The sequence below is a fragment of the Pseudomassariella vexata genome (assembly GCF_002105095.1).
Source record: "Pseudomassariella vexata strain CBS 129021 chromosome Unknown BCR38scaffold_1, whole genome shotgun sequence".
Taxonomy (NCBI): Eukaryota; Fungi; Ascomycota; class Sordariomycetes; order Amphisphaeriales; family Pseudomassariaceae; genus Pseudomassariella; species Pseudomassariella vexata.
Window position 1 is genome coordinate 1,138,678 of NW_024467956.1, and position 26,370 is coordinate 1,165,047.

The window sequence follows — 26,370 nt, forward strand, 5'->3', positions numbered from 1 at the left end:
CCATGATGTGATTGATTTGATTGATGTTACATGTATATCTAATTTGACGTGATTCATTATGCCCACCCACATCCAAGTGACGTCGGACTTTGCCTTATCCTGTGACATGTTTCCGAACCAAAAACCTCGTTAATCATGACCAAGTCTCCAGTCCACCAATTCTAATGCTCCTAGTTCCGTATGTCTAATGAATGACAAGACCGTCTATACCATCCTCCAAACCAGAAAGGTATATCCTTAACCCCAAGTGCCGTGTGGCAAACATGCCAAAACTCCGCGTCACAGCCTTGATAACTCGTCCAATCATCGTGTTGACTCGCATTTTACATCCAAACGAGCAGGAACCAGTTTTTGATTGCGCCCGAGGTCCACTTCAAAGCATCATGCCTCATGTTGGTCGTCCGTCTCTCTTGCCGTCCCCTTCGTCTCATTCAACAACCCCCTCACCCTCTCAATCCTCCCCATCGCCCCTTCCAACCGATCCAATCTTGCCCTCTTCTCCTCATCCCTCCGCTCCAGAATCCCCACCCTCTCCTCGAGCTTCGCCCTCGCTCTCCGCTCGCTAGCTACCATCTCGTTGGCCTGCTCGAACAACGTCGCGCTCAGCTCCTCCACCTCCCGACTCGTATCGTTCAGCTTCCCCTCCGCCGCTTTCCGTAACCTCTGTTCTCGATTCAGCGCCTCGACCAGGTCATCGTTGCTATTTGCGCCAGATCCACCGCCGAGAGGTAGTGTCAGCTGCGGACTCGACAACGACGCGCGATTCGACGACGTCCCGATGTTGGGCACGGATTTGCGCGGCGACAGGAGTTGCGATATGCGACTCGCGGCTGCACCAGCGGCGGCGCTGGCGCTGTTGCCGAGGAAGGAGGATCGTGGGCTCGAGGTGGGGAGACTGGGGGTCGAGTTGTGGGGGGTGTGTTGCGATGTCGTGGTCGTCGCGACCGAGGTAGTGGAAGCGGCGCGCAAACGGGAGAGTTCGTCCTCGTAGTCGGCCCAGCGGTCGACGGCGGCGGTGGCCTTTTGGCTCAGGAGTCCGACTTGCGCCTGCAAGTCTTCTATTTGCTTTTGCGCTTGGAGGAGGGCGGCGTGCGGGTCGGTGGTGGAGAGAGATTGGAGGGAGAAGCCACAGCTTGGACAGCACGTTGACGTAGTCGTTGATATTGTTGGTGGGAGGGTCATCGTCATAGTTGCTGACATGGCTCGAATGTGGAAATGCACGGGGCGGATGCGTAATAGTACTTTAGGTGTTGTGAATTGGATGCTAGCCGTTTAAATTTCGCCTTGTTGAATTTCCTCCAATTCCCGCAATTCGAAGTTCGCAGTTGTCGTTAGTGAAGCTGAAAGACCTTCAAATTCAGAGGCTGGGATGTGTTACATTCTTATTGCCTCGTCCCGCCATGCACTACACGCAATATCCTGTCACTAACCTAGCGACGCGGCTATGTAGGATGTTGACGAGGTGCTATTTGTGGTGGCGGGGGCCCGAATGGAACCCTGAATGACGAGGCGCAGTCAAAACTTCAGTCTCGAACCAGCAACGAATGCGCAATTGCAAGGAGCTTTTTGGGTCTTGGGGGGCGGGGGAGTGGGCTTTGGGTCTTGGCCTTGCAAGGAGCGTCTGCAAGGAGTGTCATGCCAGACCTCAAATATCGACGACAGATGACCGACAATAACATCTACAAAGGAGTATAATGAAGACGGACAGCGTCCTTTATTCAATTGCGATTTGGGTTATACTTTCAATGTGAGGAACAACTAGGCAATTACATCTCTAATTGCGTCTTTCTCCAATTGTTGTCGCATTTGCAGACGTGCTTCCAGATACTCAGCAATTTGGCTTTGAGGATCTAGATTATCCATTTAAGTTGCAACTGCCGTCCAAAGGCTGAACTAACTGTGCCGGAATAAGAAACCTCAGCTCGGGCCACGAAGTTCCAGCCAACAAGATAAGCCTTCGTAGTGGACCGATTCTGTGTGTACGTGCCGGAGAAGCCATCGTGTGACTGTTGGGTCGATCAATGTCCTGATTCATGCCATTTTATCGGTAGATGCAACATGGCCATGTGTCGGGTTTATCAATAGCGGCTGCCCAGTGTCGTCATTATTGAGGCTGACGGCTCGTGCGTCTCCAATGCATGTCCAGAGTCCGTGGTGAGCCAAACTGAGCACAACGCCTAGAGCTGAACAACTGATGGCTGCGATGAATATGTCATCTATGTCTACAGTCAAGTAACGCTCAGAATGGCTTCGCGACCTTGCGACTCTCGCTGACGTCAGTCTCCGGATCTTTCATATCCTTCCAGCTGACCGGATACATGGTGTTCCCAGCCTCGCTCGTTGCCATAATGACACCCAGCTCGTTACTCGCCGTCGATAGGTAGTAGTTGGCCTGGTCACCCAGTGATATCTGGAGGAATTGCCATTAGCATTTCCGTGACACATAACCAATGCGCAAAGAATCCTCCTAAACTTACTACTTCTGCTCTAACAATGTCGCCAGGCCTGAAACTCTCGTAAATCTTGACGCGATCCTTCTCGGTCGCTCTGACATCCTGCACGCGTATGACTCCCTGCCACTCGGCCACCAGCACCGTCTCCCCAACCACAAGGATTGCAACCGTCGCCTGGCGCGGCTGTATCCGCGTCACGCGACACAGCACCACATTTCCCACCTCTGGGAGCACCTCACGCTTTTCTGATATGCCGGATCGGGAGACGCTGATTGTGGGGAGGGAGCTTGGTGCCGGGGCTGTGAGTCTGTTGAGTCGCTTGGCGGGACCTGACGCTTTCGAGTGTTCGATGGTGATGGAGCCCAGCAGCGAAGAGTAGAGATTCGAGTTGTGGGTGTGCGTGCCGGCGCCCGCGACGTATTTGTTCGAGGGGCCGAGGAGCTGGCCGGGGACTGCGACGGTTTGCGCCATATTGTCTGTCGACAATTTGCGAAATGAATAAATGAAGATCGTTTGGTTGCTTAGATGCTAGCTTTAGCACTTCGCCTTTTGTAGCTCCTGCAGCCTCGCAGAAAAGAACATGCGCCAAGCATCGGGGTTTTCCTGCTGTCAAATTCCGACTTCACGGTTCGGTTAGGATCCACTAATAGGGATACGATGCCGCTCTCCGGGGATCCGCGGATACCTTGGCAAAAAAATATCATTTCTTTAATTACTTCCCGTCTCCTTTACTATGAAATATGAATGCTCACCTCAGTTGATTAAACATAGTGTCTTGAAAATCTGTACCCATCTTTTGCGGATTGTCCTTCATCATGGGGCCTGATTTCTCTCGATTCAGCGGCCTGACGAGGCTTCTGCTCACCGTCGGTTTCTGGGTGACCCTGTTCTCTCCGGTCGTTTACTTGCTGGAGCGTAATCTAGAATTCTTCTATATCTTCGACAAGGACCACCTGCACGACTTGGCCAAGCGCGGAATCGCGGCGCACGGCAATGACACCCGTAGTATCGTTCACTACATCACCAGTGAGCTCCACGAGAGGTACCCGGCCAATGTCAACCTGGACGAGGAGTTCATTTTCAACAACGCCGGAGGCGCCATGGGCGCCATGTACATCATTCACGCCAGTAAGCTATCTATCTACTTTTCACTAAGCACGTCCCCCACTACTTGAATTGTGTATTCTAACCGCATATATAGGTGTTACCGAATACCTCATCATCTTCGGCACCACCATCGGCACCGAGGGCCACACAGGCCGCCACACAGCCGACGACTACTTCCACATCCTGACAGGCGAGCAGTGGGCCTACGCCCCCGGCGATTACGAGCCCGAGATCTACCCGCCCGGGAGCGTGCATCACCTGCACCGCGGCACCGTCAAGCAGTACAAGATGCCTGAGGGCTGCTTCGCGTTGGAGTACGCGCGCGGCTGGATCCCGCCCATGCTGTTCTTTGGCTTCGCCGACGGGCTGAGCAGTACCCTCGATGTCCAGACGTTGTGGCGCACCACTTGGGTTACGGGACGCCAGATCGTGGGCAACTTGCTGGTGGGCAAGTTTTAAGGAGACCTGGGCACGGGAACACCCAGGGAGGTCGAGTTTCTTCTGGAATGTGGAGCAGTGCCTATATTGACATAGAGACGGGGGTTTTTGAAGGGTAATTTCGGATGATATATGAATAATAAATAATATTAAATACGCCGTAGGTGTTAACCCTCGGTACCTCTACAAGTACTCCCTTAAGGGGCTATAGATGATATAGCGGGCCCTTAAGCCGCGTCGGGCGGTTATACAGGTAAACTTGTAGCCAAACGACTACTAAACCTCCTGTCCCTCCCTAAGTCTGTGCTACAACCCCTGCCTGAACTACCGATAAGCGTGGTAATGTGGCACTTAAATTCGTCCTCAGGGGTGGGATGCTGCTGATGTGCAGAAGATGCTCGACTATTTTTTGTCGCGACAAGTCGTAGTATCTGCTAATTGGGGTTCTCGTCGAGCGTATACATCTCAACCATACGCTCAAGTGGATAGACCGTAACGTGGTCTAGACGCTCGCAAGAATCGCGGCGAGGGGGCGTGCTGCGCGCCTTCTATCGTGAGGGGACGGGTTCGCCGACGAGCGTTATCGGATAGGCGAGGTCCGATAAGGGGCCGGATTAACGATTCGAATTCTGGACCGGCTGTCGAGTTATATTCCGCCGACGTAGTGCTTGACGGTCGACTGGCTAGGATGCTCGTAATCCTAAACTGCACCAATCTCCCTATTATCGCTAGGTAGGCGAAGTCATCAAGGTGGGCAGCGCGCCGTAAGGGTTGACTAAACCCCCTTGTGTGTCAGCTGCGGGATTCGAACCCGCGACTCGTCACCGACCCAAGTGGGCGAGGCTCAAATCGGGACTTATCTACCAGCGAAGTGACCAACTACACCAGCCGACACTTGACATAGAGACGGGGGTGTGATATATGTAATAAGTCTGCTTCTGCAAGGATCTGTTGAAGTCCAAAGACGCACTCTTGAGAAGAAGATGACAGAAGAAGAGACGAGAGAGCGGACTAGACCCGAGCGAGGAAAATTCTTTGATATTGAAGCTGTTCATGGTGATTTGACCATTCGTGCGTATTGAGGTCCTTCTGTTGATCCGATCAGAGCGACGAGGCTCTTGATCTTGTTGTTATCCGCCCGGACAGTAGATCTTATGGAGGATGCTGTTGTCCGTCGCCATCTTCATCACCCTAACCTGGGAGTGTTCCTGCCCGTCGTCAATATAAGCATCGCTTGGCCTTGTAAACCATCCAAAAGGGGCTGTGAAAGCAGTGCTTATATCACGTATAATTGCTGTAACGATATTTGCGGTCCTAGGGCCGCGGGATGTTACTGCGGTGTCGCCCGTCGCGCAACTGTCCCTTAACATCATACGAAACTATGCACAGTAAATCATAAAGTCGTCAGGAATGCAACAAAAATAAGAGACAGGTAGTTCTTGGACTTGTAAACTCTAAAGTTAGTCACGAGTGGTTGGTCTAAGCAATTTTGGGTGCATTCGGCCGCGACACCCTTCGATTTTTATTCCCACCAACTACCCTCGCTGCAAGCTTGCTGCAAGCGGAATCTGATTCACCTATTTCCGGCAAAATACCAATTAGTCTAACGCCAGGCCTATGCAATAAGAGATGCTGTCTATCGAGAAATTGGTCAAGGCTGATCTACAATCGCATTCATCACAGACCATGATGGGCGCCTTCGTAGGCTAAAATTGGGATTAGCTTGCGCTCATTATGTCGAGACGCCGCATCCTTCGACCATGGAGTTGTTGATGAAAAGTTGCAACATATTCCGGTATCACTGCTCCTTGGAAGAGGTCGCATCGTCAAAGCCGTTCCACTCGTCTTCCGACTTTGTTTTCGAAGGTGATGTGGGTTTGGACGAAGCGGCCTTCTCATCTCGCACGGATGGTCGCAATTTAGTCTTACTAGAAGACGCCTGCTCTTGTCCAAACTCTTCCGATACCTTTCGCTTTCTCGGAGACATTTCAATAGACTCTTGAGGCTGATTTGGAGAGTCACTCAGTTTTGCCCGAGTTGGCGCAGAAGAGGGAGCTGCGTGCGACTTTTCGTTCCAGCGAGCCAACATGCTCTCTAATTTAGGAGCCCATATCTCCTCTCCCTTTGCGAGATCATCGTATTCTAAGCAGTTTGAGCTTCCTACCACGAAGTCTCCTTGGCGGCTTCTGCAAAGCTCAGCCATCATAGCTGCAGAACCGACTTTAACTCCGAGATCGTGGCAGAAACTTCGAACATAGAAGCCTGATGTGACTGTCATTCGAATTCTAGCGGCGGGAGGGCCTTTGTCGTCCCATGGTGGGGGGGTGTTTGGGTCATGAGGCGGGGGGATGAGGTTCGACCCCTTGCCAGCTTTTTTAGGCGGAACTTCTCCTAGAGCTCCAGACATCAGGGCAGGATTATCAGATGTCTTTCTTCGTTTGTTAACCTTGTCGTACACGAGAGCATCGACTGTTGCATCTGCCTTCCGCTTGAACTTCTCGTGCTCTTCCAACGCCTTGGTCTCTTCTTCCTCTTCTTCGGGGGTAGGCTTCTTGTTCTTCGTCTGATCCTTCTCGATTTTCCAAACTTGTTCTGCAAAGTTGCGCTCAAAGGTGGTTGCATCCTCAGCTGGCCAGCGATGATTGTGCGTGCCGGGCTCGTAGTAATCAAGCATCTCCAACTCGACCACGTCAACTTCTCTGGTTGCAATCTCTCGAGGAATGGGCTTTCCTTCACGTGCGTATTCATAAAGGGGTTTCCCCTGCATCTTCAGTGCTGAATATAGCGGAGGCATCTGCTGTAACTTCCCTCGAAACGAATTGAGAGCCTCCTCGACCATTGGACGCGTAATGTGATCATACGCAGTCTTCTTCAGGACCTTCCCAACTCTGTCATAGGTGTCGGTACTTGCGCCAAAAAGTACAACTGTTTCGTATGTCTTGGTGCAGTCCAGGAATGACTGGAGTGACTTTGTGCCTTTGCCCACCCCGAGAATAAGCACACCAGTTGCGAGAGGATCCAGCGTGCCTCCATGGCCCATCTTGACTCGGAGATCATTCTTGCCGAATCCCCGTCTCTTTTTCTTATTATTTGACTCTTGCGATCTGGCAGCCCTCTCTTGGTCAATCATGGGCTTGAACAATGCGGATGGGTTGAGATGTTGTTGGCAGTCGCGAATGACTTGCGCAGAACTCATGCCCAACGGCTTATTAATGGCTATGGGAAGATAACTAGTTAGCTCCAGATCTGGAAATGGCGAAGATAAATTAAAAGGTGAAGTGAACAAACCGAACACGCCGTCTAGGACAGAACCCGCCATCTTGAGCAGACTGGCGGCTTTCATTCGGAGGCGGGGAGTTCCAGGCACGGGTTTATGCTCATGCAGTCAGCTCTGTTTCTTATCGAAGGACAATCGCTCTGATATGTCTACGTAAAAGGTACAATGTGGGAGGCGGCGCTTTCAAATGCATATAATTGACGTTGCAGACGCAACGAGGCGCAATTACGAGGTTGCGCTTTCGCAAAATTCATAGGACGACGATCTGAAGGCCCAGAAAAATTTCAGACCCACCAAAAGCGCAGGGTGGAGGGCTGGCAGGAAGCATTGATGTACCCAAATTGAAATCCACGTATCGATTAGCAGCCCATCGTCATCAGTTCCGGTACATCTGACTGTGGGGTTTTCAGCATAAATACGGCCCATGAGAGCTTATTCATTGACAAGCCAAGTACCGATACTTGATTATAAGTTGGCGTCTCTAAACGCGGTTCCGCTGCACCAACCCGTCGCCTCAATTCCGTTCGCAGTTCGCGTTCTCGTACCAGGCAACCTTAGCAACATCATTTGTCTACGCGCTCCCATGAATTTCAAACATACGAAATAGCTCATACTTTGACCATATTGACAACCGACCTCCCAACCACGACTCATCGTTAAGAACAGGCCTCTCCGCATGCGACACTCATTGGACCCCACTTCCATTAATCATCGCCATGGCTGGACGGAGGCGGGCGCGGGCGGCTTCGATATCGACCGTTGCCACTGTAAACCAAAATGCAATTCGGTACCAGAAGGAATCCGCTGTGCTCAAGCCCGTCAACCCTTCACTTCATCCAGATGATTGGCCGTCCCTAGTACTGAATGATGCAACAGTGTACAGAAGGGATGGCACAGTTGCGAACCTTTTGAACATGGACCTGGAAGGACCATTCATCATTCGCGGCATGCTTGAACTAGACGAGGATCAGAAACATCTTCGTAAGTTGAAAGCACTATGCATTTCTTGACATAAGCTTACAGATGACACTGTAGTCAAGGGTCATTCCAAATCTACGTCGGCCTGGATCGAAGTCTACTATGCGACGCAATTCTCGATTGGCGAAAATGACGAACAAATCCCCATCACATGGGCATTAGGCGAGTCGGGCTGGTTTGAAATAGTTCCCTCGATCCAGTATGCCGAAATGTACAAGTTTCTGGCCCAGGGCATCTCGTTGCATTACGGCCTGCTAGCTCGGTTAGAGGGCGAAATGGATACCCTAAAGCGTCTGGAAAAGGCGAAGCCCAAGAAACAGAGGCGCAAGATCAACCTGCAAGACGTGCATATACCCATAGATGAACTACTCCTAATGTACGCCATTCGAGCCGGTGATGGTTCTACACAGGACGAAGTTGTTCAAAGATGCAAAGATCACGCTCCATTCCTCATCTCACACTTTCCCAAGGGGACCGATTTTGCCAGATGGATCGGCGATCAGTATCCTGTAAGTTCATTCCTCTTGCTTATAAATTCATACACAACTGATATTACAGGACTTGGCGCAAAAAATCGAAAGGAAAGGAACATTGACTACTCCAAGTACTGAGCCCATCCAATTTATGCTCCAGGAATCTGTCCCCATCGAAACTGGCAATGCCAAAGGAAAACGTAAAGCAGCTCATAGAGGCTCTTCTCAGCGAAGCACCCGAAGTAGTGAACAGGCTGAATACAAAGCAGCTACTCTTTCTGTTGATGGCTTGTGTAAGGAGCGAGCAAAGCCCAGGAGCAAGCGAGTTTCGCCATCTGCCACTAAAAATGAGTCGATGGAAGATACTGACGTGGATATGCGTGACTTTGCGCAAGAGGCAGCATCCTCGCTTCCATCCCAAAACCCTCCTGTGGCAGGTGCTTCAACTACTGGACCTTCTGCTTCAGCTGCTGAACCTGAGCCTGGGCTGGCCGTTGTCCTCCATGTCCTGAATGACGAACGTACAAAGGCCATGGCTGAATACAGTGAAGGCAAGCACAAGAAACACCCTGACAGGATCACGGCGAGTAGTTGGCAAACCAAGGTCTATATGGCTTGCAGTATGAAGGAATATGCCGCTAAGGCGGAAATCTTCCAATACTTTGCGTCTGATCTAGTCTGTCAACTTGGACCCGAGTGGCATGAGAGCGAGTTGTACGATTGGGCCAAACAGCATGCCAAAAAAAAACCTACGTTTGAGCATATTTCCGAGCAGGGAATTCTTGGCCTTACACGACGCCAGAAGATGCCACAGACTACTAAGCGTGAGGAAAAAACCCTCGGCGAGAAAGGAAGACCGCAGTCTGAGCACATTGGGAAAACACCACGAACAGGCGGCAAAGCAGCTGGACTGCGTCCGTCTCTCGGAGGCAAGAAACGCTTACGTGATGTGTATGACGAAGATGATATGGATATTGACGACGGCCTGCCACGTAGAAAAACAGCCAAGATATCACAATACTTCACTGATGAAGAGGATGGCGGACAGGTGGCGGACGCAAGTTCATCGGAAGAGGAAGACCAAACTCTGAAATTAGGGTCGTTGACAAAGATTGTCATTCGCACCGAAAATGTACCCTCTACAACAGCTAAAGGACCAAATCACACTTGGACATGCGAAGAGCCCGACTGTGGATATGTTGTCCGAGCTGCCAACGAGAAAGATGGCCAGGACTTGATCCGCCTTCACTTTGAGCAACACGAGAAGGAGGCGAGCGACGAAGCCAAGAAACGACAACTGAGCAAGATCAACCTCGCAATGCAGGAGAGTCGAGGACACATGCCTATCAAGTATGCTTACTTTCCCCCTTTTCTTATCAAGTTGCACTACCTGCGAAGCCCCAAATCCTAAGCTACGGCGCGACACTCGGGGATTCGCAGGATCTAAAGTCCCAGGACTTGAAGTCGTTACGTTTCACATCTTCGCTTCGAGTTCCTTCTCGTTCTACTCGTGCAGGGCGTGCAAGTCGACGCTGGCGCAACAACACCCTACATTCACTAAAAAATCATCCTTCTTCCGCTGCACAACCCCCTGAGCCCAAACCGCCATCTAACATCGAACCATAGTCATCTCCTCGATAAGATCCGCAAAGCGACTTCGATACAGAAATCCGAAGAATTGCTCAACGGAGCGCAAGCGCCTCCGCCGATCAAGCGGACTTTGCTCGTCTAGTCTTCTCACACTAGCGACTTGGTTTCAGTCCGATGTCTGGTCTCTCGGTCAGTTATGGGTTAAGGTGTTGCATCACGGCCTTTTCGATAATGATAGATGACCCCTTGGGTGTTGGAGGCTGATTTTCGACGTTTTGGTCATTTTATGGAATGATGCCCTACTACATACAGCATTGACATCCACGGTCTTACGGCGTTAAGCGAGCGCAGAGAGAGCCTTTGGAATTCGGCTTCGCGTTTGGTTTTCGAGCCCATAAAGATTATCATGAAGCGCAACGAGGTTCCATGAGCAACTTCGGAATAGATGCAAATACTGTAAATAAAGGTCTAGCTAGATAGATAGCAAGGCATAGGCTTACGTAGCCTGCTACACACTGCCTGTAAACCTAAATTCCTGGCAGGCAGAGACACAATGTCTTTGAATTATCAATTGCTCTGGTAGTCAACTGTGTGTTAGCATGCGCGCGTTGACATGTCTGTATTCGACGATGAATCTCCTCCACATCCCGCACGTCTACTCTAGCCTTGAGTTCAGGTCATACTGCCGTATGTACCAGAGCTAAGAAATCTCGCATCCACAGATTCGCCATGACCTTAAGCTACAGTACTCAAGACTGAGAGAAACGAATCAAGTCACCTCTCCAGTCATCAGCTGACAGGTACGCGAGTGCACTTCTCTTGGCTAACCCTTTATTCTTATCTATTCCTATGATGAGCGTGCTGTGCATCTCTCGAGTCTCTCGGTACAACTAAGCTTGCTAAATAAGCCTAGTCAAAACATGATGATAAATGCCCCTGACCTCCAGGGTCACGATTCTGAGTATTTCAGTGTTTGCATTTCCTTCTCTCTCAGACGCCTGATACTCAAATCCGCAAACACGCATGAATATGTTTTTGACCCTGGGGTTGCGTTCTTCTGGCAAATCAAAGATCCACGCTTTGTATTGTTGACAATACTCCATTTTTCGCTCAGAGTGCTTATTCAGGCATTCGGTGCGAGACTTCCAACCAGTTGTATAGATCCTTCCCCCTCTCGTTCTCTCGAAGAAGACTGAGGAATCACTGGCGGCAATCGTACTCTTGTGCCGATCGACGCTGCCTTATTGCCGAGCCTTCAAGTACTCCGCGGCTCGGTCCCAGACCTTACGATCCGCAGCTGGGACCTGCTCATCACCTAGCTGCTTCACTCCAGCGTGCAAGGCACCGAAGAAGTCAAATGCGACATTGAGATCCTTGAAAAAGCTGGTCGCGTATGGTACGTATTTACCAGGGAACTCGGCGCGCTTGGTCTGCTTCTGCTCCGGCGTGTCTGTGGGGTGGATATCGTCCAGGAGTGTTTTAACTGCAATGCCGAGGGCAACATCCGTATCCGCGAGGAAAGGAAGTCTGTTTGTGCAGGCGAATCAGATTAGCGTCATGTGAGCAGCTGGAATCCGAATCGTTATCTTACCTTTGACCAATATCCGAGTAATCCTCCCGCTCCTTCTTCCCTTGGGCATGGAGTAGCATTGAAGCCACCAGCGCCTCGATCAGATCGCGGTTGGCTTCTCGTATAGACGAGCTCAGGGACCGGAAGCACAGGAAGTTTTTGCTCAGTGGACCTGTGTATCCGTTGGCTTCATGGTGGAGCTTCAGCAGGATAGCACAGCGACTGATCAACAATAAGCTCGCCTTGTCCTCGTCGCTACCGTTCATAGGGAGACCACTGAGTTCCGGATGCTGGTTACGGGTGTGCAACAAGTCGAACCGAAGAAGCTCGTATGCGAGAAGCACAGACTCAGCTGGGCTGGAGTCAGGGTTGGCGCGCGCCACGGGTTCGATCTCCTCCAGTGATGTTGCAAGAGCTTCTCCCCAAACAGTCAAGCGATGGCTATCATCGACGTAGCCTCGCAGGTGGAGGAAGCGCCAGATTGTCACAGAGGAGATCAAGTCCGCCGAGTCGACGCCCTTGATCTTTTCTTTGGATATTGTGGCTTTTGCGAAGTCGACGTTCTTCAAAGCGGTAACCTCAAAGACGACAGAGCCGTGCTTTGCATCGGGGAAGTATTGGTTGATGGTGCTCTCTTTGACGTCCCACGTGTGCGCTTGCTCGGGAGCCCTGTTTCCTCCAGCGCGGTACTCGATCGTGTGCAAATACTTGTCGTCGTACCACACCTTGACGTGGACTGGCTTAAACTGGATTGCTCTGTGTAAACGCGGAAGCAGAAGTGCCAAGGCCTGCTCTCTGAGAGGCATCAGCTGGGTTGTGACCAGCTTCTTGTACTCGTCCGAATTGACACCATCCAAGGTAGGGCCGACCACAATCTGTCCGTGAGTTATCCAGGCAGGTGTACGAGGTCCGATCAGGCCCGAATTCAGATAGTGGAATAGCTCTGCAGGCAGTTGGTAACCAAGATATTCATAGTTATCATGGGTCAGTGTATCAAAGTTGTGAACTTTGATCTCACCGGTCTCGCTGATGTAGATAAAGTGATCGATTGTCATGCGAGCCTTGCGATACTTCTGCAGCCAGTTTGGGTCCTTCTGTTGCAGAATGTCGCTGAAAGAGTTACAGGCAGTGGCAACCGCCTTCTCGCTGGTGCGCAACATGTTGACGGCATCCATAACCGTGAAGGGCTGACGAGGATTAATCGTCGTGTCTTGCAACGGTGGGAACGAAGGCAGGAAAGAATTGCCCGTCATCAGCAACGCGTCGATGAACATGGGTTCGCTAACGTTGAGAGTTCGGATGAGACCCTTCTTGGAGATGGCCCTAAATACTCCGGTGTCCCAATCAATGAATCTGATGACATGATCTCTGATGGGATACAAGAGCAGCTCTTGCCCTCCCATGATTGCCGAACATTGTTCCGAGTCGACCATATCGAAATATGCCAGCTGAGCGGAAGCATTGTACGGTGGCACCAGATAGTGCAGATTTCGCTTCTTCAAGATGCGTTGGAGCAGTGGGAAGAGGTGCTGGACGGGGTAGGCTCCTCGGTTGGAGCCGAAAGCTGTCACGGCGGCAGTGGCCTCACTTCGAAAATAGAGATCCCAAGCTTCGTCCGTCTTGACGATAGCCCGCTTGCCTCGCTGGATCGAAACATCATCCTGGCCGACGACGGATTGGCCGTTGAATATGAAGAAGGGGGTCGTCTTGTTGGCTTGCCAGCTGTCGAGATCGCTCTCGATGTGAGACTCGATACCCGTCAAGCCGCCGAGCGCGGGGAGCAGCGGCTCATGGTAAGGGGGGTTGTCGAGGAAGAGCTGGATGTAGTACGAAGCATCGACGGCGATGGCAGTGTCCTCCAGCTGCGATAACTCGGCCGTCTGGGCTTGCTCGTTGACCCAGCTATCTTCATGCAAGGCTAGACGAACAAGTCAGCAAGAAGAACGAGTGAAGAATGCACTGAAAGTGACGGGCAGCTTCTGGTGCAGCCGCTGTTGCGAACTAGATTTTGTTTCGTAGGGGCCGGTTCTTCGTATTGGTCACGTCGAGTATTCCTGCCATCACCGGGGCCAAGTGGGATGTTGTCTGCGCCAGCTCGTCGTCGCATGCCCACCTCTATGACACCATTGCCTCAAACGCGCGTGTTCTCTCGCACTTTGGATCGCCAGCCAGAAGGGTCGTACGAAAGAGGGTGGTTTCTGAGTGGTGGTCGTTCGATTGTCGGCGGGTTGCGTTGACCAACGGTCTCGTCGCGCATATCCAACGTGGCAGAATCGAAGCAGAAGTTAATATAAAGAGACTTACGCGGCATCGTGGGAGCTGTTGCCAGCTTGGTGAAGCTGCGAGCTCGACGAAGGAGGCTGATGGGGTGACGTGGTGTTCGAAGGTGGAAAGTTGGAGCAGTGCGGTGGTGATGGTATGGGTACCTGCAGTCTTTGAACGGCGAAGAAATCCGAAAAGGGGCGTCAAGAAAGGAGCGACTGACGAGGTGAGGCGGAATGGGAAAGTGAGGGAAAGGTGAGAGAGAGGTCGCGCCTCACCTTTGCGACAACCAACAATGAACCCCGATTTATCGAGCTGCTTGGGAAGTTTGGACTCCGGATGTTTGGTGGGCCACAACGGACAAGCTCCATCCAATGCGGCTTGATGGAGCTCACGCTAAAACACTTCCCGCTTCTGATGGCCGGTGCATGACCCGAAAGTGAGGTGCGCCAACCTACCTTCACCTTAGGTACTTCACATTACTGACTGCTTCGAGGTTGCAGAGGATATCAGGGGAGCTGGTCGATTTTCTATTAAATTAGCGTGAGCTTAATCAATATATAAGTAGTCTATTAATTCGAAATATCAAGTTTCCTAGAATGACCCATCGCTGGCCTTGTCTCGGTGCCCAACACACAGGATATTTACTCGAATATCTATATTTTGATACGTTAAATAAACAAAAGCATGCATTGTACAGCAGCATTGCTCCTACAAGCCGTGTCCACTCAATTAGGCAGCTGACCATCATTTATCTGAAGCCGGGTGAGTTGGGCAATCAGGTGTGTTTCTCTGTTACTTACACAAGGATCTGACGGGCGCAAATGCCCCAAATTCACCAGCTATCTCGGAATCCGCCGAGCAGTTAACTCAAACAACGCTCGACTGAGCACATAAAGCATTAAGGTCGCATTGATATTCGTCACCATCTAATTCATCAACTCCGCCTGTTTGTCAAGTAATGCCCCGAAATCCAGCTACGAGTGTGCGTGTGTATAGAATTTAGTCATGGCGGAGGCCGCTGCTATCCCGATCATCGATATCTCTACTGAGGGGGGAGACCAAGCTGAAGTTGCAAAGGCGCTGGTCGACGCAGCTGCGGAGCATGGGTTTGTCTACATCAAGAATACGGGGAAGGACATCACGTTGGAACAAATCGAGAGGGCTTTTGAGATGGTAACATACTCTACTTATGATCTGCTACTCCCTATCTCAGACTATATGGTCAATGAGAACACCGCTAACACCGCACCCATAGTCCCGAACCCTCTTCAGCTCCCCAATCGAGGAGAAGCAAAATTGTTCGATCCAGACGAATAACCAGGGCTGGTCAGGAATGGGCACCGAAACCCTCGACCCCAAGTCCCAACGAGTAGGCGATTTCAAAGAGTAAGCGCATCCTCCTCATCTTCACCACCCCCAGTACCCACACGTCCAAACCCTTTCTAACGATGCACTCAGAGCCTTCAACTTCGGCCCCTTCACCAACAACCAAGCAAACCAGCCCATCCCCACCGCCATAATCCCCTATCAGCCCTCCATCGCCGCCTTCCGCACATCCTGCAACGACTTCTGCCGCAAGCTTCTGCACCTCTTCGGCATCGGCCTAGGCGTCTCACCCCCGGATTTCTTCAAAACAGCGCACTCACCCTCCCTCCCCTCGGGCTCCATCCTCCGCTTTCTGTACTACCCATCCCCGGACAGCAGTAGCAGCAGCGGAAGCACCTCCTTCACAGCACCGCAGGCAAACGACGTCCGCGCCGGAGCCCACTCCGACTACGGCTCCGTGACCCTTCTCTTCCGCCTCCGCGGCCAAGCGGGATTGGAACTGCTCACTGGCTCCGGTGCGTGGAAGCCGGTCCCCGTGTGTCCTCCAGGAACAGAGGACGACCCCGCCCCGCCAATCCTCGTCAATATCGGCGATCTGCTCTCGTACTGGACCAACGGGCTGCTGCGGAGCACGGTGCACCGTGTGACTTTTGACGGAGCGGCGGTGGAGGGCGAGTCGAATCGCGAGCCTAGGTACTCGATAGCGTATTTCTGCCATCCGGCGAATGAGACTAAGTTGACTGCGGTGCCGAGCGAGAGGGTGAGGGGATTTAAGGGCGGGCTGGAGGATGCGAAAGAGGAAAATCCGTATGCGGAAAGGAAGGTGATGACCGCTGATGAGCACCTGCAGATGCGCTTGCAAGCGAGTTATTTGGAGTTGTATGAGAAGAAATAGGGGGGTTAACTTGGCTCACGGGCGACCAGACAACCGACGACAGGTAAGATTAAAAGAGACCCATAGTAAGAATCATGAATTCATTGTTCCCTACCTATATGCTCCTGAAAATGTAAGTCATTAATGCCTCCCTTATGGGTGTACCACACCAACGCAATGCAATGCTAAAACACCAGACCCAAATAAACCAAATCCATCTTCAAGCAATCCCGAAATACCGGCTCCGCCACGGATCCGAATCCTTTAGAGGCATCCCAGCTTCAAGTGCAGCAATGTCCTCTAGTATTCGCCAATCGTATACCGCCACCCAATCGCGCTGACCGTTTCGCCGTTTCAGCCCGGCATTCTCGATCCTCTCCAGGAAGGCCTGGATGGCCGACGGTTGTCTTGTCTCCACCAGGCATATCTTCCGGGTCCGCAGAGTCTTGATACTCCTGGGAGACTGTTCGCCATCTGAAGAAGATGGGCAACTTTTTCTTGGCGACCGCCTCGCTCGCAGCATAGCAGCCCAGCTCTCAGGTTCAGTAGCAAGTTCGACAATGCCATGCCCACGTAGCAAGTTTTCCGTAATCCATGGGTAATTCTTGATGCATGGAGCCAGTAAAAATGCCGAGTTTGCGAGCGCACACTTGGGTCCAAGATGAACGCAAGCCGTGGTTTGCTGCGCTTCTGTAGAGTTGCGAGTGGTTGTCCCATCACGTGGTTCCACATGCTCGCGAATTGGACTAACGCACGGAGGAGATGAGGGTAGTTCAGCGGCTGCGTGGAAAGAACCAGCTACTGAAGATGGAATGACTACTTCGGCGGGAGGTGGTGGCGCACTTTCCTGGACAGGTGGGCATAATTCTAATAATCTAGATGGCTCAGATGTTTGGGCCCAAGACCTTGGCTCCATAGAGGAAATGTTTGCATCGATTGCCCCCAGCGGTCGCCGTTTCCGATTCTGGGAAGAACTACCAAAAGATGACTTCGTTGAAGCAGTAGCTGACGACGCAGATCTCGAAAGCCCCCGCTGCTTCTTCGCACTTGCGGTGTCTTCCGATACTTCTCTAGATCGCTTCGGACTTGCTGGTCCTCCTTCCACTGTAGATGAATTGTTCTCGGTGCGTATTCTTGAGGCCTCGACTGTGGAGGGCCATGGTGGTGTCATCGCCGCATGCTGCTGAGCATCCCCAACGGCAGACATTCTTGTAAGGTCTCTATGAATTACCCCAAGGCTGGGGAGACGCTGGTCTCCATTGTCCCGACGTCTTTCCGGTGATGGAGTCATTTTAGTTGAAACCGTTTCCTGGCTGACGGCGTCTACGGCTATCCCTCGAGGGTCGGCCTTTTCTAGTCGCGATACCCATTGACGTATCTCCTGGCTGTCCTCCAATTCTGGAGCCTCCATCGCTACCCGGGCCGCTTCCTGAAGCTCACCAAAGCTCATTGTATCAAGATAGGTTCGGTCAAAATGGATCCTGTTGACTATCGGAAACCTCATACTCCACCATCTCGAGTTCGGTCCTTTATCGAACGAAAAACACCTCATATCAAACACGAGGGGTTCCAAAAAGACCTCAGTTGGCTGTTTGGTGTTGCCGATCCCTCTGAAGTCAAGTTCAAGAGACTCATTCTGGTCAAAAGGCACGCAAACAGGGTTGCAATGAAAGCGTACCGTCGACAGAAGCGTTTCCGATAGCTCGACAATATTGGTCACCATGAAACGTGGTTTCTCGGCTCTGGCCCGCGCGCTTTCTCTGTTTTGAAGACACCCTATGAAAAAGTGAGTCCAGCGGAGGTTCGGAATTTTACACACCCTCGCTTTTGCAGCATCGTAAAAGGCGCCAATCACTGCAAAATCCCCAACGTCGCCCCAACCTAGGATGTACTCCTTTTTCAGTTTGATACTACAGGAGGAGTATAGCCGCCGTTGAATGCTGAAGTTGAAATACGGTTCGTCCGGTTTCAGGACCAGACCTTCGCCTCGAGAGACAATACACTCCGCAAAATCATCTCGCAACAACGATGCAGCATTTGGACGGGAAAATGATATCATTCGCCGGCGGACGAGTTCTGCGTGGCCTGTCCTAGAGGTAACAAGTCGCTCTAAACGGCGGAACCGTTCGGATTGTCGGACACCCAAAAGAGATTCATTGTCAATCATTAGTACATCGTAGTATATAATCATCAAGTGTTCATGGTCATGGGCCCTATATGATATTAGTCATGAGTTGTTTTCGAGGGAAAAGACAGGATTGACTGAGAATCTTCCATAGTTCCCAGAAAAGCGCCAGATCTAGAAACGTGTTTCCGGATCTTGTGAAAAGGGAGGATCTTCCGTTCCTATTCCGGTGTCAGTCGCTAGAATCTAATATACGATACGGAGTCTGACTTACTTCATCACTATACACCACCAACTCGCCCTCAAGTATACAGCCAAACTTGAAAGGGCAGTCCCTTTCCCCAAGCTGCAAAGATTCTCGGATAGCACTTTCGCAAATCAGCAGGACCATGACAATAGAGAATGGCGACATGGCCCACCTATGCAACCCCTGGCGATCCTGCGTGCTGTCCTTTCCACTTTTCGAGAAGATTTGGACTGGATTGGCGTGTTTCCGGAGATCGATGTGAATTTGACAGTATTCGCCATCAATTTTCTGCTCACAGCTTACATTTCGTTGCCCTACCATATCAAAACAGTGTTTGATGCTCCTGCTCTTGAACCAAGGCTGTCTTCCGACTTTGGTCCCAAGAACAGGCTTCAGCATGCCGGCTAAAGCATTAGTTTCATCTGACACCTGACTACCACGACGCAGGAGAGCGATGGCTACCTCAAGATCGTCCCGAACTTTCATCATCTGAGGCAAAAGGACGTGATAATTGCGGAGAACGACCCTCTCTACCAAGACGATGGGTTGGTAGTTCTTCAGGATCAAACGAGTGAACCATTTCGCATCACGGGCAGTGAGACGGCAGTATATCGAACCTAAGCCATGATCCGCGTGCTTTGAACTCACAGCTTGGTTTGTAGCCCTGACCTTAGGAGAGCTGAACCTGCAAGCCGCGGCAATGCTCCCCAAGATTTTGTCAATTTCTTCAACAGTGACTTCATCACCAGTGCGTTTGGGATTGGGCTGGCAGTTCTTGTCAGTGATATATCAGACTATTTCCTGAGGATTTGGTTGTAAATAACTTACGGTGCTTTTGAGGATGCTCTCAACACAATCCCCGAGGTCGATGCCAAGCCCCGGGGTCAGCCATCGGCGCAGCTCCTTCACACGTGAATGTCCCAGAACCAACGCAGACCCAATAATACTTTGGAGTCTCGCAGCTTGGATGCCATACACGCGATCAGTCCTCCGTTCAGGCAAGAACGTGTGAAGAACTGCCGTGGCATTAACATTTGGTGCGTCGAGCGGTATGCGATGGTCGCGAAACCAGTTTTTTATCAATGCATCGCTGGATGCCTTCTGTTGTCTGGTGGAATGGATTGCATCGTCCAGCTGTTGAAGTAGGTTGCATATATATCTGTATGGAAATGGCATTGAAGAAGGAATATTCTAAAAATTGGCCCTAGATGAGAGGAAAGTCGGTGGGAAAAAAAAGGACGTTGTGAGTACTTTTCAAAGGAATGCTCAGCTCATGATGATGCCTTATACACTTTGTTCCTCATGGGGTTTCGACTTTCAACAGAGGGTGGCATCGCGTGCAAGTGGAGCGTGTATTAGCCGAAAGTTCAATTGAGGCAGGCACTTGAGCCACTTGAGTCGCGGAGACTTTGATCGTCACCATCCTTGTCCTGACCCGGATCCGACACGCTATCACGTGATGAAGTCTGTTTACTGGAAAAGGAAGAACGATCCACCGAAATTAAGGATTCTAGCGTTTCCATTGACAAACAGGGGCCACGTTGCCACCCTGCCGGATGTCCCTTGCAGCTACGCAATTCCCCAATTTGCAGTTACACCCGCAGTCCCCGTCAGCTCTGCCCACCGAAGCCATTCAAGAAGCGAAATACAAGTACATGCACCCGACAAGCTTGCCCAGTTGCCCATGCTTTACCCCTGAGAATTGTTTGCTTTTGTGGATCATCGTCCTGTTTCCTTGTTGTTGGCGGGGTGCTGAATAAGGAACATTGACCAAAATAAAGCGACGAAATGAGAGTCATCAGACCGCCCTTAAAGCGTTGTTGAGCTGCGCGAAGAACCCTGGAAGTCCTTCTATATCTCTCCAACCAAGGCCGTGTCTTTGACCTCGATCGAGTCCCTCCCACCCCATGTCTGTCTCGAAATGAGATCCATTGGCCCTCACCACTGCAACCTGTCCCTGTCGTCAGTCGTCGCCCTGCTGGAGAAAGCAGTTCCCTTGGCTGTTAGTGGTCCAGTTTGGTCCAGTGGCATCGCCCTCCCCCACCGGGCAAGGTTGCCACGAAATAAACAATCGGCTCAATTTCCCGCCTGGACTCTCGCCCGCCCCGAGTATCACCATCTGCCTTGCTGCTGGTGGTTGATAATGTGGCGGTGGTTCCCATAAACCTTCCATCCATGAGCTCTGTTCTGCTTCTGCAAATTTGTTTGATTATTTCTTCTTGTTCCAACACTCTCTTTAACCACCACAGGCTCAGTCGCGTAGTCAGAGCTCGCTACGTAACGAGACCCCATACCTGGAGACCTAGGCCCCGGCGTGCCAACGCTCCCTCCACTCCTTTCCGGCGACGAAGGGTCCCAGTCACCCAGCACCTCTCCGTCCATAACCGCTGTGCGCCGCAGCAGTTTCCTCAGCCATTCGTTTGCGTAATTATGGCTTCAATGCAGCTTCAACAAAGTGGTTTCGTCGATGCGACTACTTCGCTCGACGCTGCATTAGCTGCACCCAGCTCCTACACCGAGGAAAACACCGCCTCTGGTGGGCAGCCAGCACAAGCTCTTGCTCCCAACCCAGCGCCTCATACTCTCCAGACTGACAACTCTGAAGAGGAGCGACCAGCGGATTTCGTTCTGCAGCCGCGGACAAGTTCAGGACCTCCCCTTTCATCAACAAGTGAGACATTCGACACGCGCTCAACGCGGTCTGGCTCAATTTCTCGAAACGCAAATAGACTCTCGTTGACGCTGCCAATTGCGCTTCCAAACAGCGTGCCCTCGAGACAAGCGCCAAGTTCTTCAGTTCCTCCCACTCCGTCATCCGAGTCTGTGGCATCAGAATTGAACTCGCCTGCTGATCCGAATGACCTCATCATTGCCATCGCTGCCCAAGAACGCCGCGTCCTGGAAATACGCGAAGAGCTCAGCCGGGCAGAGGATGTGCTCAAGAGACTGAAAACTCGATGGAATTCTTCCGAATCGCAGAAGATCAGAGCTTCGGTCAGGAAGAACGAGCCTCCTCGAAGCATGGCACCTACTTCAGAAGGTCCAAGTGTCCAGGAAGACAATCCTGCAGTCCGGCGCAGCCTGGACATGGAGAGGAAGAAAGCGCTGTTGCTGGGCCAGGGAAACCCAAGAGAGTATAGTAGAAGAAAGATCATACGTGGCGGGCACACGCGTGCGCTGTCTTTGCTCTCGCCCACCAAGCCAGAAAGTGGGTTTACAGTTCATGAGGACAAGAATGGTCTGCGTTCGCCCAACTCGCTCGCCAGACCGTTCCCAACCAGCAATACTGCATTGCTAAGCAAACGTGCCACTTGGGCACCACGACAAACCCAATCACCACACGCAGTTAAGCAGATCGCTCAGGATTTCAAGCAGGGCCTATGGACATTTGTCGAAGACCTGCGCCAGGCCACCGTTGGAGATGAAGGTATATCGGCTACATCAAATCGAACCAGTGATTTCCCGCCGAGAATGAACAGGGCCAACTCCGACCAAGAAACGATTCGCGCTTCCACGACAACCCGTGGGCGTATCCCATTCGATACAGCGTCGGAACCGGGCGAGGGTACGCCAAGCAGGACGTCATCGGGTAGTTTCCAAGATCGAGCCCAGCAGGGGCGGTCAGGGCCTGAGCCAAAGGTCAGAAAGCATTTTTCCTGGACACCTCTCACCTTTGATGATTTTGGCGACGACGACTGGTCCAACTGGGATTCGCCGACTGTCAAAACGTCTCGATGGAGCGGAAGTACGGTCAATGGCGACATCATCCCAGCCATTCCAGAGAAGGTCGACGAGAATGAGGGCACACTGTAAGAAGACTTCAGCACATACACGCTCAACCATCTGTTTGGCAGAATGCAAGGCAACTGCGAGAACACTTCAAGCCTACAAAACCCATGACTCTAACAGCCTCCAACAGCAGAAGAAAGCGAAGTCGAAGTGAACTTCGATCGCCATCCCCAGGAGTCCAAGCCAAGCTTGGGGAGCTACCTTCAGCCATTCTCAACACTCTTACGCCGAGCAAGATAAAGAGATTCTCCTCGGATTTCATCAAAGAATGGGAAAAGAGCCTCTCCCCACCAGCCGACGGCGCCTCTTTTGAACCCAGCTTCCAGAGCATTAATAAAGACAGCGTGCCTTAAAAAAAGGCAACTCACACCATATTACATTGCTCATTGCTACTCCAAATGCCGACACACATGGTCGACATGTAATGTATATTGCTTACGCACCAGCATATGAACGGTCGGTGCGAAGAGAACATTCCAATCCCGGAGTCGAAAGGGGATGCAAGATCTCGTAGGCGGGGCATTGGTTAATGGCCTGTAGTCGCCCTCATTGTGGAAGAGGCCCCAACTCGAGGAGGATCTGTTGAGATAGCAGGGCTTGGGTTGGGGGTATACTCGGCACTGGGATCCAAACCGATTTTGGGTCCGAGTGTTTGAACGATGTCTGGGTTAATGTGGTCTTTGGACGATGGGATTGGATAATAATGATAATGACGCTATGATAGATGATAGATAATGTAGAACGAATCCAGTCGTTTGCGTTGTTATTGTCGACATCGGGTTTTCTAGTATGGGTTTCTGCATGCCAGTGTATATGAGTTCAACGGCCTACTTCGAACGAAAAATACGTCATTGCATTATTGGGAGTGTTGATCGTTATACTGACGCCTTGACATAACTTGAGTATGGTTATAAGATGGGCACTTCAAACCGCATTCTGAGGTGAGCAGCATATGACGCCCCTTCCTTACTTCCTGCATCCGCCTGTACCTCACTCTGTACATGATCACAAGGCACATCATTGCGATAAAGGCTTCCGCCGCCAGGATTCATCTATATAGCCCGACTATGCAAGCCATGCATTAATATGCCACGGCTTTTGTTTAGACCACATGTCGAATGCTTTCCTAATATCCACGTTGGCCATTGAACTGGGCCATGCTTCACACACGAGTTATGGGTACTTTCAATTCCCGCGAACCCGTCTTTGCCCTTGAAAAGAAAAACTCAATGCAATCTAGTGACACACAAGACAGGGGAAAAGGTTGCCATGTCATTTTCAAGGCTTGCAACTTCTAGTTTACCTAAGTCACGGAGTAGTGCACTGGATGGGTGCAGTTTGAGGCTCTGGGTTGCAGGTCGTAAGTAGTACTACTTTTGGGCGGATCTCGGGAAAGAGCCAGCTGGCCTTGAGCGTAAATAGAAAGCTGAGGACGCCGCCCATGGCCGCATTACGCAATCCTGGGAAATCAACAACGGCAGCAACGAACAAAACGAAGAGACATTGAATCCCGCGGTGGCAATTGTGCCTTCTCATTCCGTTTCTGACAGAAGACAAGTGCATGCATGCAGCTGGGTCTGCGACCGCGGTTGAGGGTACGACCTTCGCTAGTGGATCTAATTGCTAACGCCAGGAGCCGGTCTTGCTCCCCTAGCCGCGCTGAAGAAGCTTTGGAAGCTTCAAACTTACCGCTGCCGACACCTGCATCTCCTCCAAGTTCCACAACTACCACCACCAACCAGGAGCTCGCTTCCAGCCATAAATCCGCATCACCTAGCTCATCCCAGCTACCTACTCCTACGATTTCTATATCACCTGCAGAAGCTACCGAGCTTTGCGAAGCTCTCGTCAAGACTCCCAAGATGGCGGTAAGCTCCCCATTGTTGTCGTCCAATGCTGTGACGTTCAAGCTGCCCCGCCAAGAAGCTTCAAAGTACTGACGACATTCCGCCCCAGACCAACGGCGATAAAGATGGCCTCAACAGCGGCAAGATCTACTCGGTCTCAGGACCCGTCGTCGTCGCCGAGGATATGATCGGTGTGGCCATGTACGAACTTGTGAAAGTCGGCCACGAAAACCTGGTGGGCGAGGTTATTCGCATCAGCGGCGACCAAGCCACCATCCAGGTCTATGAAGAGACAGGTGCGTTCATTACCATCCGATACACAGCTTGACAATCGGAGAACTGACGGAGAGAATAGCTGGTGTTACTGTCGGTGACCCTGTCCAGCGAACTGGAAAGCCCCTCTCCGTCGAGCTTGGCCCCGGCCTGTTACATAACATTTACGATGGAATCCAGCGACCTCTGGAGAAGATCTCGCAGCAGGCCAACAGCATCTACATTCCCCGCGGTGTCGCCGCCCCTGCCCTCGACCGAGAGAAGAAGTGGGAGTTCACCCCTACACTGAAGGTTGGCGATCACATCTCTGGCGGCGATGTCTGGGGAACCGTTTTCGAAAACTCCTTCATCAAGGTGCACAAGGTCCTCCTGCCGCCGCGTGCACGTGGCACCATCACCAAGATTGCACCCAAGGGCGAGTACACTGTTGACGAGAAGATCCTCGAGATCGAATTCAACGGCACTAAGACGGAGCACGGCATGATGCACACCTGGCCCGTCCGTGTCCCGAGGCCGACCACGGAGAAGCTCTCGGCCGACAAGCCCTTCATCGTCGGCCAGAGAGTCCTGGATGCCTTGTTCCCATGTGTCCAGGGTGGTACCGTCGCCATCCCTGGTGCTTTCGGCTGCGGCAAGACTGTCATCTCGCAATCTGTCTCCAAGTTCTCCAACAGCGACGTCATTGTTTATGTTGGATGCGGCGAGCGAGGTAACGAGATGGCTGAGGTTTTGAAGGACTTCCCCGAGCTGTCTATCGAGGTCGAGGGGCGAAAGGAGCCCATCATGAAACGAACCACCCTCATTGCCAACACATCCAACATGCCTGTAGCCGCCCGAGAGGCCTCCATTTACACTGGTATCACTGTCGCCGAGTACTTCCGTGACCAAGGCATGAACGTCGCCATGATGGCTGACTCGTCGTCGCGCTGGGCTGAGGCACTTCGTGAGATTTCAGGTCGTCTTGGTGAAATGCCTGCTGACCAGGGTTTCCCCGCATACCTGGGTGCCAAGCTCGCCAGTTTCTACGAACGTGCGGGCAAGGTTCAGACTCTCGGTTCCCCCGAGCGTGAAGGCAGTGTCAGCATCGTCGGGGCCGTGAGCCCTCCCGGTGGCGATTTTTCAGATCCCGTCACCAGCTCTACCCTCGGTATCGTACAGGTGTTCTGGGGTCTCGACAAGAAGCTTGCTCAGCGAAAGCATTTCCCCTCCATCAACACGGCCGTGTCCTACAGCAAGTATACTAACATCCTCGACAAGTGGTACGAAAAGGACTACCCCGACTTCCCGCGCCTGCGTGACCGCATCAAGACGCTGCTCTCCGACTCAGAGGAGCTTGATCAGGTCGTACAGTTGGTTGGCAAGTCGGCTCTGTCCGATCCCGACAAGATTACCCTAGACATGGCCACTCTGCTCAAGGAAGACTTCCTGCAGCAGAACGGATACTCCAATTATGATCAATTCTGTCCCATTTGGAAGACGGAGTGGATGATGAAGCTTATGATGGGCTACCACGACGAAGCGCAAAAGGCCATCGCGCAAGGTCAAAACTGGGCCAAGGTACGGGAAGCTACCAGTGAGCTCCAAGCAAAACTTCGAAGCCTGAAGTTCGAAGAGCCTTCGGAAGGAGAGGAGGCTGTCTCCAAGAAGTACGAGGCAATTCAGCAGGAGTTACTGGATAAATTTGCCGCTGTCATGGACGAGTAGATATGCTATATCATGGACTGCATTGATAGGAATG

At 51.8% G+C, this 26,370-nt stretch overlaps 10 protein-coding genes and 1 non-coding gene across 11 annotated transcripts; 5 read left to right on the forward strand and 6 right to left on the reverse strand.

Annotated features, from left to right (window-relative positions):
- Window positions 1–381: 381 nt before the first annotated feature.
- BCR38DRAFT_329676 (uncharacterized protein) lies at window positions 382–1,188 on the reverse strand (the record flags this gene model as incomplete). The annotated part of the gene is made up of 1 exon (XM_040854898.1): window positions 382–1,188. The coding sequence occupies one exon, from the start codon at window positions 1,186–1,188 to the stop codon at window positions 382–384; it is 807 nt and encodes a 268-aa protein (XP_040720794.1).
- A 1,051-nt stretch (window positions 1,189–2,239) lies between these two features.
- Window positions 2,240–2,924, reverse strand: BCR38DRAFT_479722 (uncharacterized protein; the record flags this gene model as incomplete). Its single annotated transcript, XM_040863191.1, has 2 exons — window positions 2,240–2,410; window positions 2,478–2,924. 2 exons carry the CDS (start codon window positions 2,922–2,924, stop codon window positions 2,240–2,242), a joined length of 618 nt encoding a protein of 205 aa, XP_040720795.1.
- Window positions 2,925–3,268: 344 nt separating this feature from the next.
- BCR38DRAFT_329387 (ERG2/sigma1 receptor-like protein) lies at window positions 3,269–4,019 on the forward strand (the record flags this gene model as incomplete). The annotated part of the gene is made up of 2 exons (XM_040854880.1): window positions 3,269–3,581; window positions 3,655–4,019. 2 exons carry the CDS (start codon window positions 3,269–3,271, stop codon window positions 4,017–4,019), a joined length of 678 nt encoding a protein of 225 aa, XP_040720796.1.
- A 769-nt stretch (window positions 4,020–4,788) lies between these two features.
- Window positions 4,789–4,891, reverse strand: BCR38DRAFT_t39. Its single transcript has one exon. It is a non-coding gene; the product is annotated as a tRNA-Thr (tRNA).
- A 493-nt stretch (window positions 4,892–5,384) lies between these two features.
- On the reverse strand, window positions 5,385–7,558 carry BCR38DRAFT_416160 (pseudouridine synthase). The gene is made up of 2 exons (XM_040859085.1): window positions 7,287–7,558; window positions 5,385–7,214 (listed from the first exon to the last, which is right to left on the reverse strand). Exons 1-2 carry the CDS (start codon window positions 7,339–7,341, stop codon window positions 5,797–5,799), a joined length of 1,473 nt encoding a protein of 490 aa, XP_040720797.1. The 5' UTR covers window positions 7,342–7,558; the 3' UTR covers window positions 5,385–5,796.
- Window positions 7,559–7,991: 433 nt separating this feature from the next.
- BCR38DRAFT_404321 (uncharacterized protein) lies at window positions 7,992–10,137 on the forward strand (the record flags this gene model as incomplete). Its single annotated transcript, XM_040857836.1, has 3 exons — window positions 7,992–8,256; window positions 8,299–8,762; window positions 8,812–10,137. The coding sequence occupies 3 exons, from the start codon at window positions 7,992–7,994 to the stop codon at window positions 10,135–10,137; spliced, it is 2,055 nt and encodes a 684-aa protein (XP_040720798.1).
- A 1,420-nt stretch (window positions 10,138–11,557) lies between these two features.
- Window positions 11,558–14,482, reverse strand: BCR38DRAFT_492209 (nuclease-like protein; the record flags this gene model as incomplete). The annotated part of the gene is made up of 3 exons (XM_040864690.1): window positions 13,889–14,482; window positions 11,908–13,775; window positions 11,558–11,843 (listed from the first exon to the last, which is right to left on the reverse strand). The coding sequence occupies exons 1-3, from the start codon at window positions 13,991–13,993 to the stop codon at window positions 11,558–11,560; spliced, it is 2,259 nt and encodes a 752-aa protein (XP_040720799.1). The 5' UTR covers window positions 13,994–14,482.
- Window positions 14,483–15,156: 674 nt separating this feature from the next.
- Window positions 15,157–16,372, forward strand: BCR38DRAFT_329284 (2OG-Fe(II) oxygenase superfamily protein; the record flags this gene model as incomplete). Its single annotated transcript, XM_040854867.1, has 3 exons — window positions 15,157–15,324; window positions 15,407–15,537; window positions 15,610–16,372. The coding sequence occupies 3 exons, from the start codon at window positions 15,157–15,159 to the stop codon at window positions 16,370–16,372; spliced, it is 1,062 nt and encodes a 353-aa protein (XP_040720800.1).
- A 199-nt stretch (window positions 16,373–16,571) lies between these two features.
- Window positions 16,572–20,110, reverse strand: BCR38DRAFT_381585 (uncharacterized protein; the record flags this gene model as incomplete). The annotated part of the gene is made up of 5 exons (XM_040857415.1): window positions 19,552–20,110; window positions 18,896–19,488; window positions 18,751–18,844; window positions 18,615–18,697; window positions 16,572–18,564 (listed from the first exon to the last, which is right to left on the reverse strand). Exons 1-5 carry the CDS (start codon window positions 19,897–19,899, stop codon window positions 16,572–16,574), a joined length of 3,111 nt encoding a protein of 1,036 aa, XP_040720801.1. The 5' UTR covers window positions 19,900–20,110.
- A 1,112-nt stretch (window positions 20,111–21,222) lies between these two features.
- On the forward strand, window positions 21,223–22,796 carry BCR38DRAFT_309124 (uncharacterized protein; the record flags this gene model as incomplete). Its single annotated transcript, XM_040854642.1, has 2 exons — window positions 21,223–22,532; window positions 22,586–22,796. Coding segments are annotated over 2 exons (1,521 nt in total), but the record flags the coding sequence as incomplete, so codon positions are not given.
- Window positions 22,797–24,077: 1,281 nt separating this feature from the next.
- On the forward strand, window positions 24,078–26,336 carry BCR38DRAFT_479730 (ATP synthase alpha/beta family, nucleotide-binding domain-containing protein; the record flags this gene model as incomplete). Its single annotated transcript, XM_040863192.1, has 3 exons — window positions 24,078–24,380; window positions 24,469–24,655; window positions 24,715–26,336. The coding sequence occupies 3 exons, from the start codon at window positions 24,078–24,080 to the stop codon at window positions 26,334–26,336; spliced, it is 2,112 nt and encodes a 703-aa protein (XP_040720803.1).
- Window positions 26,337–26,370: the final 34 nt, after the last annotated feature.